At 43.7% G+C, this 16,786-nt stretch overlaps 1 protein-coding gene across 1 annotated transcript in view; it reads right to left on the bottom strand.

Annotated features, from left to right (window-relative positions):
- Nucleotides 1–1,826: 1,826 nt before the first annotated feature.
- The window catches only part of ABCC5 (ATP binding cassette subfamily C member 5), a gene marked incomplete at both ends in the record, with an annotated part of 73,532 nt that continues 58,572 nt past the window's right edge, over nucleotides 1,827–16,786 (bottom strand). The window contains 7 exons of the mRNA XM_084232285.1: nucleotides 1,827–1,928; nucleotides 5,174–5,338; nucleotides 5,935–6,048; nucleotides 7,920–7,998; nucleotides 11,017–11,176; nucleotides 13,893–14,082; nucleotides 16,232–16,321. Of these exons, the coding sequence (XP_084088411.1) occupies nucleotides 1,827–1,928; nucleotides 5,174–5,338; nucleotides 5,935–6,048; nucleotides 7,920–7,998; nucleotides 11,017–11,176; nucleotides 13,893–14,082; nucleotides 16,232–16,321 (900 nt within the window). The remainder of the gene's footprint in view (nucleotides 1,929–5,173; nucleotides 5,339–5,934; nucleotides 6,049–7,919; nucleotides 7,999–11,016; nucleotides 11,177–13,892; nucleotides 14,083–16,231; nucleotides 16,322–16,786) is intronic.

Below are 16,786 nucleotides of genomic sequence, written 5' to 3'. Positions count from 1 at the left end.
ATGTGACTTGTGCTGAGGGTCAGCAGAACGAATACCAAATAGTTTAAAAGCTTTCTTGGCTGCATGCAATATATTGAAATTTTTTAAATGAATACCATTTTGAATGGGTACTTAATTCTCAGTGACTACTCTGAATGAATTGGCTGAAAGGACAACTGTTTGTTGCTGCGAACCCCCAACAAACTGTTTATTTTAAATGCATTTCACCATCACCCACCTTACTGTAACCATTCACGCTTGCCATCCCCCTCCCATCTGAGATCAGTGCAGGAGCTTGCTTTGCTGAGGCCAGGAACATGAGCTGTAGGGACTATCCCAGGCATGTTGGCTCCCTTGCCCTGTGCAACCAGCCGACTCTGCTGTCCTCAGATGTAAATCCACCACTGGATGTTCAGATCCCAGGCTCCGGTACTCTGAAGCCATTGAAAGGTCTCTTGCTTCCTTCCCAGAGAACTATTTTATACACCAAGAGTTTTACAAAATCCAAAATAATTTTATTCACTTTTTCAGAGTTTTGCTTCCACAAGGTGTTCAGCAAACATGCTAAGGCGACAGAATGTCTAGTTGGTCACGACATGCAACGCTGACCATTCGACTGATGACAGCAGCGACCACGCCCACCTGAGCTACTGGCCCCACAGCACAAAGGGGGTTTGCGGGAACACACTGAACCACACGGCGATCAGCAACCTGAGGTAGGTCTCTTTACAGTACAAAAAAAAACTTCTACACCAGTGTGAGACACTGATTAGCAAGAGCTGCTAAAAGTTGCAGACTTTGGAGAGAGGAAGAGACTGTGCGACATTGCAGTGAGAAGGGAGAACAGATCCACGAAGTCCTGAGCCCTGTCACTGAACTGTGGAGGTGTGGGGCCAGGCCAACGAGAAAGTACCACCAGAAGAAGCAGCAGCTGGCTCCAGGACGCGGAACCCACAGTTTAGGAGCTGGAGAGCTCGGTGCAGTGGCCAGCGTTAGGAACCTGAGGCAGTGGGACACTCTGTGAATAGACTTGATTCTTGTTTATAAACAACAGCAAAAAAGAGAAAGAAGGCAGGAAAGAAACTCCTCCCGGCCAAGGAATGGTTCTGAGATTCTCATTCCTGACGGAGGGAGTGGACAGGGGGCTGGGGCTCGGCCCCACTATTCTCCTGACAGAAACAGTGAAGTGACAACAGGACAGAAGGCAGGAGCCCTGAGAATTCACGGCGCTCCGCGTGGCCTCCGGGGCACCCGACCCCACTGCCCGGGAGCGGCTGTGGAGACTCGGCAGAGGGGGCCGAGGAGGGCCCACTATTGCCACAAGTCTTCCTTTTGGACATCCAGAAAACCTGGCACCGTGAAACAACCAGCTAGAGGACAATAAGCTACCCTTTCTACAGTCTAATAGCAAAACCAGATCTCTAGTACAGCAAACTGTACAAAAATGATAGAAAGGAATTTGCACTGTTATTAGTGCAGTGCTGATTTTAATATAAAATAAACGGCTTACATTTTCACTGTAAATATAGGCTATGTACAGAATTATATATAGAGCTACACGTATAAAGCTTCATTATAGGCCTCTGATACATTTATAATAACGGTTCCCTGAACCTTTTAGAGTGCAATTAAGAACAAAAACTAAATTTTGTTTACATGAATATGGAATAAATACAATAATCAAAATATGACTCTCCCTAAAAGTGAAACACACAAGCCAATCCTGAACTGCTGTGCGAAAGATAAAGTTGGGAAAGGCAAGGTTTCGGCAGGAGGGCAGGGCGAGGGCCTGCCCCAGGCAGGGAATGGCGATGCTCCAAAGAAAAGACCTGGGCGGCGGGGAGGAGTTAGCCCTTGACAGCGACCTTGTTCTCTGAAGCAGCAAACATGGCATAGAACCGGGAGCTGTCGTTGGACAGAAGGACGGATGGGGTGTCAAACTCCACCACCTGCAAAGGAAGGAGACAACATCAGACAGTGACTCAGGGATACGAGGGGTGATTCAGAGGACCTGCTGCTCAGGAAATGAGGAGTCTGGGGGTGGAGAAAACCTAAAGCACCCCAAAGATGGATCAGGGTAACAATTCAATTAGCCCTGACACATCCAAATGGATCCTTTATTTTATTTTTTTAAAGATTTATTTATTTATGCATACAAGAACTGGGGTACAGGCCAGAGGTGCGGGGGTGAGAGGATTCACCAGAGACAGAGTGGGGAGCAGAACAGGCAGACTGACTGAAATACACTGCTGAGGGGAGCAGCGGGCGAGTCAGGAGAGGTCTGCTGTGCCATGTGGGTTGCTCCCTGGCTGGGGATTGCACTTGTGCTGCAGAGGCTGTGGAAAGCTTCATAATGCTGCATCTTAACCCCTTGTACCACCAGAGAGGCCCCCCCTTTTTTTTAAACTAACCAGGACATAAGGGAAAGGGAAAAGTTAGGGAGAAAGACTGCTGAGTTTCTTCACATAAAACTCAATTTTTTCAGACTTGGATATGAAGGAAACAATGAACAAGGTCCTATCAACTGTAGGGACGAGAAAACCACAGCTCAAGTCAAAGGCAGGCAGACAAATGTCATTTTGCTGTGCAAGCAGATCTAGACCTATAGATGGAAAAACTCAGGGAACCTAGTCGACAAAAAAACAAACCAACAAACAAAAAGGGAAGTAGGAAATGGAGTGATGTCCTGGCAGTACCTGCCTCCATGGTAAAGGCTGAAACACCAACCCTCACTTTCCCAGCCTCTGTGCGCCACAGCAAAGGCAAGGGACACATCCTTGGCCAAGGAGATGTCAGAAGTCTCCTGGGGGCTTCTAGGAAAGGCTGCCTCACACATAAAAACAGAGGGTCCTTCCCCTGACAGGCTGGTGAGGCAGGCTATATTGTGCTAGAGCAGGCACCCAGTGCCAGGAGGGGAAAAGCAGGCACTGGCTAGAAGCTGATGCAGAGCCTGACACTGCTGATCTGCTGAATAACCAACCCTCGGGCTTCCTGCCATGCAGATAATAAACTCCTACTGTCAGAGCCTCTTTCAGTCAGGTGCTGTGTGTCCTACTGTGTGCAGCTTAGCTGTTGGAGTCTGTGCCCCCAGAAGCATGAAACACCCAGCAGGGGGTAAATAGATGTGTCACCAATGCTTATCTCAGGGGGCTAAGTGACTTGTGATCTCGTTTTGGCCTTTATGCTCCTTTTGTGTGTGTATTTTTAGGCTTCTCTAAAATTACAAGGAAATTTTAATTAGCAAGAGAAATAAAGGAAGGGAAAGAGGGAGCCCCCCCATAAAAAGCCAATCATTCCCCATTCTAAAATATCAAGGCACCACCCAAGGAATGAAGTGGACTGAATGCGCGTCTTTAAGAAAGAATTTTCCAAAAGGGTTTCTTTCTGTCTTTCTTAAGTCAAAAGAAAATGGTGAATTTAATGTAATATATACAGATGTTGATTTATAATGATGTTCACCTGAAATTTACATAATATTAAAATGCAGTTGCTTTATTTTTTTATAGATTTATTTATATATGCATACAAGAACTGGGGTTCAGGCCAGAGGTGTGAGGGGTGAGAAGATTCACCAGAGACAGAGCGGGGAACAGAACAGGCAGACTGAGGAAATACACTGCTGAGGGGAGCAGCAGGTGAGACAGGAAAGGTCTGCTGCGCCATATGGGTATCTCCCTGGCTGGGGATCGAACTCAAGCTGCAGCGGCTGCATATAGCTTCATAGGTTGCGTCCTAACCCCTTGCGCCACCAGGGAGGCCTTTATATACTTTTTTAAAAAAAGGTATTTTCTTACATCGTTGTTTGTTTTTGCACAATATTTGATTTCTCCTCTCAGGTGTGCTCCCACCACAATGGCACCTATGACCTATCACCATAGTCCCAGAAGGGTTTCATAGTGCCACTATGTTCTCTTTTATAGCTACGTGCAGGTATTACATATAGCTCTGTGTATCTAATATATAACAGAATCTCAGTAAACAGGAAAATGCAAACAAAGATAAAAACCACTAATGATAAAATAATTTTAAGATGAGAAAAGTCACTAACTGCTCTGTTCTCTCAAACTCAGCTTTGAAGCCCAGCCTGAATGTTCCACGTTAAATGCTTTTCTCTGTTTCTCTACGTACGCAGGGAGAGTGCAGTATGGCAGCTAGAGGCGCAGGTGCTGGAGTCACTGGTGTGAGCTGGGCCCCAACTCTCTACTTCCTGTGGGCATAAGTGTATGATTTAAGTTCCCTGAGCCTTAGTCTCCTCTTCTGTACAGCAGAGTTAATATCTGTATCTTCCTTAGTTGCTAATAAATTACATGTAAAGCATTCAGCACAGTGCCTGACAGATAAAAAATACTCAATTAAAGTAGCTGTTATGCTAACCATTATGATTAACAACAGAAAACAAGCTACCCATCATCACTGGCTTGTTATAAAAGTAATTTACTTCTATGCTCGGGTACAAAAAGAAGGTATTTGTTCAACATAAATTTACTTAACATCTACCATGTGAAAGAAACTGCAGTACTGAGTCCTGCTGGGGGCCTAAAGCTGGGACTGCTTCCAGCCTAATAGGGGATGGGGGATTGCACAACTACTCTCAGGTGAGGCAGAAGAGCTACAAGACAGGAACAGAAAAAGCTTAAAACAGCTGAGGAATGGCATTTGAGCCACATCTTTCTTGAAGGAGAAGTGAATTGTAAGCAGATGGATGTGGGAGAGTAAGCAAAAGGAAAGGACATTTTAGGTAGATGGAAATGTGTGAGTAAAGACACAAAGGTAAAGAAGCTTAGCAGACGCAATTGTCTATGGCCAATGGCACTGCAAGTTAAGAATGGGAAAAGAAGAAGGGTAGGCCGGGCAAGTTTGAACAGCAAGAAGTCTGATACCACTATCTGATTGCACAGAATAAGAGGTGGCTGGCCTCAACATGACCTGGGCAATTCCTATGTGTGAGTGAATTACTAAGTACACATGCTCTCTGACCTAAGTCAAAGTACACCTACTGGCTGTTCACAAGCAACAAAGGAACAGATAGTAAAGCCAAGAGAGCTTTGACTTAATTTCTTAATTGTCTCAAGTTGCTACGGCAACTTGAATGCTCCCAACTGCACTAATATGGCAATCAGACCATCCCTGCCGGGGCCAATTTTCCTCCCAGACAAGACTATAATGCCAAGCCAAGTCCCTCGGGGTGCAGTACCTGTCCCTGGGCCAGCACCATAATCCTATCGGAGCCTAGGACAGTATGTAGGCGATGGGCAATTGTGAGCATGGTGCAGTCGGCAAACGCTTCTCGGATGGTCTCTTGGATCAGTAAGTCTGTCTCTGTGTCCATGGCAGCTGTAGCTTCGTCTAGAATCAGAATCTAGGGAAGAGGGATCCAACCAATTCTGTAAGCATTCTGAAATCTCTAGGTTTCACTGAAAGATATTATAGTATTTAAATACTAGGCCATCTATTGTTTTTCTCTAACTGGTACACACATATAAAAACACCATTTTGGTTAGAATTGATATAATTTCAAACCCATATTCTTGCCTTGATTTCCACAAATAGAAGGATATGTGTGCAATTTTCACTTAATAAAATACTTGTCCTTACTTGTTCTGGGACAACACATCATCAATCATTCTTTTCTAGTTTATAAAATGAGGGGATAGGACTTGATGACTAGCTGTCTCCTGAGGTTTTAAAATCTTTTAAGACTATGATTTCCAGTACTATAACTATTGACTGGTCAGAAACAAAAGTTGGCCTTGGGAACTGAAGGCTCAGAGAAGTTAAAAATAAAAACAAAAGATCAAAATCAGCCAGATAGCCAAAATCATGTGAAGGCTAATTTAGAAACATCTCTGGGCATGCTCTTAAGAAAGTGCCACTGGGTCCAGAGCCAGGAATGCTGATGGATCTCATGCCACAGGGCCGCTCTCCCCTCCCCTGCCACACCCCATTCTGCACTACCTTACAGTGACGGAGCAAGGCTCTCGCTATGCACAAGAGCTGCCGTTCCCCCACTGAGAAGTTATCCCCATTCTCCATCACTTCAGATTCAAGTTTCAGAGGTAGCTGAGCAATCTAGGATAAAAGGAATTGACATTAGAAGGGGGAAAAAATAATAAACATTGAAAAAAATCTCCAAATCTAAATTGTTACCAAAAACTCAGTGACAAAAGTAAACTATTCCGAAACAAATGAAATGATTCTTCACTCAGAACCTGGCTGAGCTAGGGAGAAGATATGGGTGTAACAATCATGTGCCCTAAGATCCACATTTTCTAGGACATTTCATATTTTTAGGTGCCTCCTACCATCAAAATGTCCTTATAATTCCAATATTTTCATGTCCCTAAATTCTGTCAGACAGAGGCCTTAGATTTTGGTTCTGAAGATACTGCCATGCAATAAAAGATAGGGTGAACAAAGTTACTCTTTCTCAAATCCAAAGCTGTGGGCCCATGGCTGCTTTTTATAAGCTCTAGAGCCTGTTCTTTGAATGAAATTGCTTGAGAAAGCCCAGTAAGAGATAAAAGCACAGTTGATCTAGTTGAATTAGGGCAGGGGATCCTGACCCTGATTCAACCAGGGGCACCAGAGAACCTACCCCAGACTAGGAGTGTCATTTGGTGGCCTATGGTCCCTGAGGGGGCTGCTGAGTCACCCTCAGAGGCATCTGAATCCATAGGCATACTGCATGTTCTCTGCAGACTCAAAAAAATGCACTTGTAGAAATGCTCCAAAAGCAAATTATACTGTTTATGATTAATAAAAACAGAAATTGAAAAGCATTACTTGAATTGTGAGTGTTGTCATTAAAATCTCAATCAATAGATAGTAAAAAGGGCCATCTGACCACGGGTGGTGGAGGAGGAGGGGAGATTGCAACTTCTTTTTTTTTTTTAAAGACTTTTTTTTTTAAGATTTATTTTTATTTATTTATACAAGCACTGGATACAGTCAGAAGCGCAGGAGGGTGAGAGAATTCACCAGAGCCAGAGCGGGGAGCAGAGCAGGCAGAATGACGAAGTACACTGCTGAGGGGAGCAGCGGGCTGCAGGAGAGGTCTGTGCACCATGTGGGACCCTCCTCCGGTGGCTGGGGAGCAGCTGGGGATCGAACCGGCGCTGCAGAGGCTGCGGGCAGCTTCCCAACCACCGCTCAACCGCTGCGCCACCGGGGAGGCCCTAGTTCTTTTTTTTTTTTTAAAGATTTATTTATTTATTTATTTATATACAAGCACTGGTTACAGTCAGAAGCGTGGGAGGGTGAGAGAATTCACCAGAGCCAGAGCAGGGAGCAGAGCAGGCAGAAGGACCAAAGTACACTGCTGAGGGGAGCAGCGGGCTGCAGGAGAGGTCTGCGCGCCACGTGGGACCCTCCTCCGGTGGCCGGGGAGCAGCCAGGGATCAAACAGGCGCCGCAGAGGCTGTGGGCAGCTTCGCAACCCAGCGCTCAACCGCTGCGCCACAGGGGAGGCCCAGATAGCAACTTTTTTAAAAAAAGATTTATTTATTTATGCATACAAGAGTTGGGGTACAGGCCAGAGCTGTGGGGGGTGAGAGGATTCACCAGAGACAGAGTGGGGAACAGAACAGGTGGATTGACTGAAATACACTGCTGAAGTGAGCAGTGGGCAAGACAGGAGAAGTCTGCTTTGCCATGTGGGTCACCTCCCTGGCTGGCAGGAAATTGGGAATTGAACTCACTGCAGTGGCAAGCTGTAGCTTGACAGCGCTGTCTTTAACCTTCATGCCACGAGGGAGGCCCCAAGATAGCAATTTTTATGCCCTTTCTGAAATGCCTGGGAAGGCCAGCTCTGAAGTGCTCCTCTTACAGAAGTAGAGGGAAAGGCTGGACCTAGGCAGCCAGAGCAGGTTGGGGAGTGACAGAGGCATCTGTGTTTCCGCCTCTGAAATTCCAGCACAGCTCGCCCTCAGCTCTTTACTTACACATTCTTTCATGTGTGTCCTTTCTAGGGCATCCCAAATCTGGTCTTCTCTGTACTGGTTGAAAGGATCCAAATTTGATCTAGGGGAAAAAAACAAAGGAAGTTCTCAGTCATCCAACACGTAAGCGATCAGGTTGCAAAGACTAAGGTGACAGCTGAGAACAACCAGTCTCACTGAGGGGTGGTTTATCTGCTCCTGCAGACAGTCCACAAGGATGAAAAACACTCCAGCAGGGGCTGGTTAGGCAGAGGCAAGGAAGGGGCACTTTGGGGAGAGGAAATTATTCCCAGGACCATGAAAGAAGGAAAACTGGCAAAAATGTTTAGGGCCCAGAGATGAGGAAGGACCTCGCTTGTCAACTACCAGGGCCAAAGGTGGAGGAAAGGGCCTGGCCACAGAAACACGCCTGAGTCAAACCCAGACAGCTGATGTGAGGGCTGAGTGCAGCTACTGCAATGGCCTGAAAGGGATGTGGCCCCTAACTATCTCGTCTATGATTTAGATTATATTTGCACATTGCTTTTATTTGCAAAACAAATCAGAGATCTTTACCTATTGACTTTCCCTGAGTTTCGTTGGTATGATTCTGTTTTCACCTTGCTCTCTAAGAGTTCAAGTCTGAATTTGCTTGTTGGTGTCTTAAGATGATGTGCCCACCCCCAAGGCTGATTAATGGCCATGGGGATAGTTTCCAAATTCAGTGTCTCTCAGAAGCAACTAAGGACACAGCTGATCTATCCTTAGGAAACTCATTACAGACTTTCTCATTTTCTAAGCAAAGCAAAAGAACACCAAAGCTAAATGTTCTTTGGGATCTGTAAGAAACCTGAGATAATAAAAGGAGGAAGATAGAGAGTCTGGGATTTAATTTGTCCCCAGACTCTACTAGTGGCTTAAAAAGTGAAAATGACAGCTGGCAGAAAATGAAATTTATATGATTTTCTGAGTGTGCTCAGCTGACTGCCCACACAGCACTGAGCTCAATGACTGACATCCGGGACAGCGGTCCTGAGCCATTGTGCCTGTCCACAATGTGACAGCGTCTCTGGAGTGTATGACAAACACCCTAACTTCCAAATAAGTCATGTGTCTATCACCTTCTGTAAACCCCAGCTGCACGTGTTAGCAGGTCATTCTTCACCATGAACTCAAGAAGTTCAATTCACAGACCCAAAGGAAGAGCTATAAAATTTTGTAATAAAAACAGGTTTCTTGGAGGAAGCATATTCAAGAGAAGTCTAAAGTTTAACATGCCTTATTTCCTAAATCTCTTCAAAATAATGATTTTAAAAAATGATTTAATGATTTAAAAATAATGATTTATAAAAGTTTTATAGATGAGGGCCTCCCCTGGTGGCGCAGGCAGTTGAGCGTTGCACTGTGAAGCTGTCCGCAGCCTCTGCAGTGCCAGTGTGATCCTGGGCGGCTGGCGAGGATCCCACATGGCACAATAGACCTCTCCTGTCTTGCCCGCTGCTCCCAGCAGCAGTTTATTTCGTCAGTCTGCCTGTTCTGTTTCCCGCTCTGTCTCTGGTGAATCTTCTCACCCTCCTCCACATCTGTACCCCAGTTCTTGTATAAATAAATAAATCTTAAAAAAAAAATTATAAATGATTCTCTGTCCCGAGTCAAAAATTACAAGGCCCATTTTATTCTCAAAGGCATTCCTTATGGCACCTAAAAATAGAGAATTATGGGAAAGGAGAGCAGATTTGGAAACACCACTCAATTTCTTATTATTTTTTTTTAATTTATTTTTGCATAGAAGAACTAGGCTATAGGACAGAGGTGTGGGGGGTGAGAGGATTCATTAGAGACAGACTAGGGGGCAGATTAGGCGGATTTACTGAAATACACTGCTAAGGGGAGCAGCAGGAGAGACAGGAAAGGTCTGCTGTGCCAGATGGGTCAGCTCCCTGGCTGGGGATTGAACAAAGGCTGCTGCAGCTATAGTGCTGAGACTTAACCCTTAGGCCACCAGGGGTTAATTTTAGACCTGTGTCTAATTCTCTGATGTAGCTTAGTTCACCTTGCTATCACAATACCCAAAAGGAAATATTTATCATAATAGAGCCAGTCGAAGCTGTCCAAATTGCCTAGTGTTTTAGACAAACACCAAAACGAACCTACCCAAGAGTGTTGACCACACATGAATGTAGGTGAGAACTCAGTTAACCTACTAAACCTTGGGTCAATGAATTCAAATGTCATTTCTGGAGGAAAAAAGGGGGCATGCCCAGTTTTAAGTTTACCAATATTTTTGGAAACTGCTAAAAATTAAAGAGAAAATGGCAATACTACTTTTAGACGAATTTTTTAAAGAGGTAGTCCAATCTAAGTCAACTATCTACTTAAGGCTGTTTTTATTTCCAAAGAGAGGCAATGTAAGTAGAAATAGTTATGAATTGTGGAAAGCCTAGAAGGTAAAAGCTTCAGGCTTAAGGTAGAATAAGTATAAGAAAAGATACTGGTTAAATATATTTCGTTCTATTTTAACAGATCAAGAAGAGAAATTTTATCTTGGCATGCTGGCAGACTGTAGCGAGAGGCATCATTCCAGAGTTAAGTATCAAAGGTGGGGAAGATATTAGAAATGAAAAAAACGTAAGTACTGGTAATGCCCGAAAACATCACTGAATTGCAATTAGGAGCGAGGACAGTGTGGAGCAGGGGGTGACAGAGGATAGTAGGAGGCTGATGAGAGCAGCGACTGTCTATTGAATACAGTTTACCATCACCAGCCTCTGGGCTTGCAAAAACTTCAAAAATTTATTAGTAGGTCTTAAGGTCTTAAGAACAGGTCTTAAGAACATGCCCATTTTGTGGATAAGAAAGCAACTTGGTGAAGCCATGGAGCAGAGATCTGAGCCCAAATCCCTCTGACTTCCTTTTTATCATGTCACCGGGCCTCTAGGCCCCACACAGTTAAAGAAGTGATGGCACAGTGGAGCTGCCCCTATCTCCGCTACAGGAAGCATTTGGTATAGTGGGGCAAGCTCTAGACACAGGCCGTTAGATCTCAGTCCCGGATGGAGGCTCAGCCATACCCACCTGGCCTCAAAAGGAAGCCTGAAGCACGTGGTGCTCAGGCGCTCACCTGACAGTGCCACTGAATAGCACCGGCTCCTGAGGAATGATGGAGAGTTTGCTTCGGAGGTCAGCAAGGCCAATGTCGCTGATTCTCACCCCATCGATCTTGATGCAGCCTCCACATAACTCCACCAGACGGAAGAGGGCCATCCCCAGAGAGGATTTCCCTGAGGAGGCAGAAGACATGTAGGAAAGTAGCTCAGTTAACAAGTTCTGTTAAGACTATTTCTAGTCAATCATTATTCTCACTGATTAGCTGAGAGAATGTATGATAGCGAGAAACGGAAAAAAAGATGAACTTTCCCAAGCTACCAAGCTCTGATCTCCAGTGATTTTCTTGGGATAGATTCTTAGAACTGACATTATTATGCCAAGGGATATAAACATTTAAAAAGCTCTCTCTATATAGTGCCACAAAAATTTTTTTTTTGCATCATCCAATCTACATTTCTGTAAGCAGCACCCAGGTATATATTTGGAAGTATAGTTTTTGAACTAGTTCCTCAGCTGGATGTCTGGTTCCTGACTCTCCTATCCTCTCTTGCCTCCATGTTCTGAAAGACTTCTTCTGAAAGCTTCATGATATTGTCTATTCAGCTGAGGGTACAAATACCTGTCTTGCCTCAGAGTCTGCAGCTGCATCCCTGCTGCTGGAATTTCTCCTGTGTCAGACTGCTGTCAAACACCTAACGGGGACCTCAATTAATGTCCACCTCCTGAAGGCTTTATTTAGGGCTGGGGATCGGGTAACTGTTCCATGCTCAGATGGGAGGAAGAGGGAAGAGTCTCCCACAGAGGCAAGAGAAAATGCGTTGCTTTAAGCTATAAGCTAAGGAAGGAATGGTGCGCGAATAAATAAGTTGTTTCCCTTTAACAAAAGGTTTGGGCCACTGAGACTACAAGAGGTTACAGATCTCTGATTCTAGACTACTTTTGGACTGATGGAATGTGCTGGCAAAAAGGTAATAACGTCCTAACATGGTGTCCTTGATGAAGACCATGGAAGACCTGGGTCAATGAGCCTTGGAAGAAACTTAATAGGATTAGAGTTAAAACTTTGTAAGTCAGGTTACTTATTATTATTTCTTTTTCTAGCTTATTTATATTCTGTCTCTTTTGTCTTTGTGACAGACTTTCAGTCTATCCTACTTATGTTAAAAGAAAGTCACGGGAAGGGGCATTAGTCCACGGTTTCAGGAGGGAGTGTTCTCAGGAGAGCAGAGTGTCCCTGGGAACCAACGTAGCAGAGGAGATTTGGGGACGAGCAAAGTAAGATGTCCTTGACTGACATCAGAGACTTTTGTCTTTTTAATGGCAAGAATAAAAGCTAAAAGGGTTCTGATGCCAAAAAACATGGAGACCAGAAAACCAATGAGAACTGGAACAGAGAACCCTTCTAGACAAGGGTACACAGGCTAGTATCAGAAGACAAGACTCAGTGTTTGAAAGGTTGTTCAGGAAGGAAAGAAGGCAAGGAAGAAATTACCCAATTCTTTACCCTAGAAATCTAAAGGGCATAATAGTAATATACTTCTAAGAATAAGAGTAAAGTAAAACACTTAAAAAAAAGGCCAATTCTCTATTTCTTTTCTTTTTTTTCTAAAGCTTTATTTTATTTATGCACACAAGAACTGGGGTATAGGCCAGAGGTGCAGGGGATGAGAGATTCACCAGAGACGGAGTAGGGAGCAGAACAGGCAGATCTACTGAAATACACTGCTGAGGGGAGCAGCAGATGAGACAGGAGATGTCTGCTGTGCCATGTGGATTAGCTCCCTGACCGGGGATCGAACTCACGCTGCAGTGGCTGGTGATAGCTTGATAGCAATAAGACTTTAACCCCCTGTGCCACCAGGGAAGCCCCCAATTCTCTATTTCTTTACAACTGATCAGATGAAAAAATTGTGGTCTTTGAAGAAACAAGGAGTCCTTATTTATAGTTGTTTTAGCATCTGAATAATGTGGGGCTACACCAGCAATGTATCACAAAGATAATTTTTTTTTATTATTTTTAAAAGATTTATTTATTTATGCATATAAGAACTGGGGTATAGGCCAGAGGTGCGGGGGGCAAGAGGATTCACCAGAGACAGAGTGGGGAACAGAACAGGCAGACTGACTGAAATACACTGCTGGGGGGAGCAGCAGGTGAGACAGGAGAGGTCTGCTGTGCCATGTGGGTAGCTTCCTGGCCAGCTGGGGATTGAATTCGTGCTACAGAGGCTGTGGATAACTTCACAGTGATGTGCTTAACCCCTTGTGCCTCTAGGGAGGCCCCATTTTATATTTTTGACTTAAAAAAAAATAAGGATGATCACTATGGTGTTTCTGATAATAGTGAAAAACTGATAATCCATCTGAATGCTCTACAATTGGGGACTGGTTAAATAGGAATCATGACTCATCCATCATAAAATAGAATTTTATAACATGTTGCATAGAAATCCTATCATAAAACATTCACTGACATGGAAATACACTTGGTAGTTCTAAAAGCAGGTCAGGAAACTGTGTGTGAATGAATCCATTTTTGTGAACATAGTTGTTGAGAGAATATTCGAACAAGATACCCACCATAATGTTAACAGTAATTATCTCTGTTGGAGTTATGGGTGGTTTTCCTCATTTTCATTCTACTTTATGTTCCAAGAGCTCTATATTGAATATATACTTCTATCACTAGAAAAAGTACTGGATGTTATAAAAACAGACTTAAAAATAGACTTGAAAGTTGGTTTCACAAAAACCCGAAACAATCACCCATCAAACAGAAATCTGGTTTGAAGGGATGAGAGTGATAGTCAATTAACAGCAAATCATAGGTTGCAAACGTTCCTCAGAGAAGTTTCAGTGTTTCTCCAGAAAGGCTTTGCAAAGCCTTACCTGATCCTGTCCGCCCCACAATTCCAATCTTCTCCTTAGGCTTGATGGTAAAGGACACTTTCTTCAGGACCAGAGGGAGATTTTCTTGGTACCTCATCTCTGCATTCTCAAAAGTCACCTCTCCTTGCTGGGGCCAGTCAGGGGAGGGAGCCTTGTTCTTAATCCTGGCAGGTGCTTCCAAAGAGAGAGTCTGGGAAGATAGAAATGGCCAGTACAGACTGAGTGCAGCAGTTCCTGGATCAACTTCAAGGCTCTGTCATGGAGATGGAGCTCCCTCTGCCCCTTGCTGTGAAAGACCGCCTCGGCAGGGATGCTTGTCACCACCAAGCTAGACAGAGCACAGAAGCTACTATGTTGACACTTGGCAGTTTACCACAGCTACTGAACAGCAGCTTGAGGACAACAGCAGTTTCTAAACCACCTTCTGCCTTAAAGAATTGTTCCATGAAACTGCGGGTAGCCAAGGGTGGGGCATGAGGCCTCCCATCTCTCTTCAATAGCAGTTTTTACTAGAATTCTTTGAAAACATTCCACTTGTGACAGGATCCCACTATTTAAAATCCATTAGCGTAAATCCAAGAGAAGGAAACTAACATTGGTTCACTATTTTATCAACTCAAGAGACCTGGACTCTAATCCCAATTCCACCATTAGTAGTAGTTGTGTGACTGGTATATCACTTTTTCTTTCCAAATCTTAGTTTCTCACATGCAAATTGTGAGGATTAGACTGAATAATCTTGGAAATCTACTCCAGTTTTAAGATGCTGTGTTTAACACAATTGGTTGGATAATTGCTGTCACCAACAGAGACACCTCACAAAGCTTTAAAAATCTCTGGTGACTAGCTATGGGGCTTACAGCCTTAGAGGGAAGTACGGATCAAAGACTAAGGTGTTTTGCTGGGGTATAGGTGAAGCTAAAACTCCGAGCTGGAAGGTTCGGTGTCAGCACAGGTATCCAGGTTGGGGACTGGAAGAGGAGCCAGTTCTTAGAAGTATGACTGGTTTACGTATGTTCAGCTCTGTGTCATAGTTGGTTACCATCCTGATCTCTCCAACAGGACACTCACCAACACTACCGGTGCATGATACACCCACATGTCACTCAGATGCCAGAGCACTTTAGCAGCTACAGCAGATACCCATCTTCCATTCTTCCTGAGTTTAATTATTACTAAGTTTGAGAAATATCTTAAAGAGGGTCAAGAGGTATAAATTTCCAGATCTATAGTAAATAAGTCTTGGCGATGTAAAATACAGCATGAAAACTACAGTGAATATATCTCTGAATATTTGAAAGTTGCCGAGAGAGTAAATCTTAAAAATTCTCATCACCAAAAAGAAAAAAAGAAAATACTTGGATATTTGTATGGGGATGGGTGGTAACTAAAATTATGGTGGTGATCACTAACAGTGTAGACAAATAACAAACTACTATATTGTACACTGGAAATGACTAAGCTGTGATATGTAGATTTTACCTCAAAAAATTTTATATATTCTATGACTAATGAGGCTCACTGTCAAACCAATTAGTCAAAACTCTACTAGAAAACAACTTACATAGGCCACTTATTCTCAACTGAATGGGTTGTTTTTCAAAACTGAAGTCAATTATTTGGAACTTGAAATGTATTCCTTCTACACCATCAGTGACATAACTGTTGATGAGGTCTGTGATAAGTTCACAGAATAGGTAACTCTTCAGAACTGATTTAAATTTGCAAATCCTAATGACTATCATAATTCTATTTCTCTTTCAAGAAAATTATTTTCAGAGTTCCAACTAGGACACCAGCAAGCTGCTGTCCTACAGCAAGACTGCAGGGAACTCCAAGGGGAGGTGGGAAGTGTTATATAGTGTTAGTATCAACCAAATCAACAGCTTTCAAAACCGTAAGTGCAGTTTAGAATTAGCTATGGAACTTTTAAAGCTTTGGAAGCCTGGGTCCCACTCCAGACCTACTGCATCACAATCTCCAGGGACGGAGCCCATGTTTGCCTCTGCTTACACCTTAAGAGCAGATCCCGATGGCCACCCCTGGTTAAGAACAAGTGAACTAGACTAAGATTTAAAAACAATACATGGTTTTAAACAGTAGGAGATAAATATTACATTAGTTTAACTGAACTAACAAGATTTATAAACATGTTGGAAATTAGCTCATGAATATAAGTTCTCAATCAGATACAATTCATAAATGTATTTAGAAAGTCTTATCATCTCTTTTCCACTACACTGTGCTGGAGAGACTGGGAGATAAGATAAGGCAGGACCTTGCACAATCAGGACCCTATGAAGGGTCAAACTGCAGGAAAAGGCCTGAAGCAGTCTGACCTTGATATAGTGGTTGATCCTCTCCACGGAGGTGAAGCGAGCTTCTGTCTCAGATGCCAGTCTGACAGTAAACTGGAAGAGCCCCGTTAACTGTTAACAGAAAGCAAAAATCCAAGAGAGAACTCATTATCAATATACCCCAGGTGAATGCTAGAAAATGTCCTTCTTCGAGGGACCACAACTCAATTATTAAAACTAACTGCACAGACACCAGACTGGGCCATTCTCCAAGGATGTGAGACAATGCCAATTATCCCCTAGTCAACTGGAATGCTCAATGAACGCAGTTGGCACGTGTTTCACTGGCACTCATCTTCCTGCATCCTAAGCCTTTCCACCCACCTCTACCTATCTATCTGCAGCTGAATAACTTCTGGCTTCATATTTGTACCTGCACCTGTTGTGGCAGTCACAACAAATGGAAATATATATCAACCTGTAAACAACCAATGGGAGTGCTTCCAGGAAGGTCTAATAAGAAAAATAAGACTGGCCAAAAATGAGCACAGAGCCCTGTGCACCTCAGACTGAGGACTCTGAGACACAGCATATGGA

Source organism: Talpa europaea (genome assembly GCF_964194135.1).
Source record: "Talpa europaea genome assembly, chromosome: 4".
NCBI lineage: Eukaryota > Metazoa > Chordata > Mammalia > Eulipotyphla > Talpidae > Talpa > Talpa europaea.
This window is presented reverse-complemented; position numbering and strand designations above follow the sequence as displayed.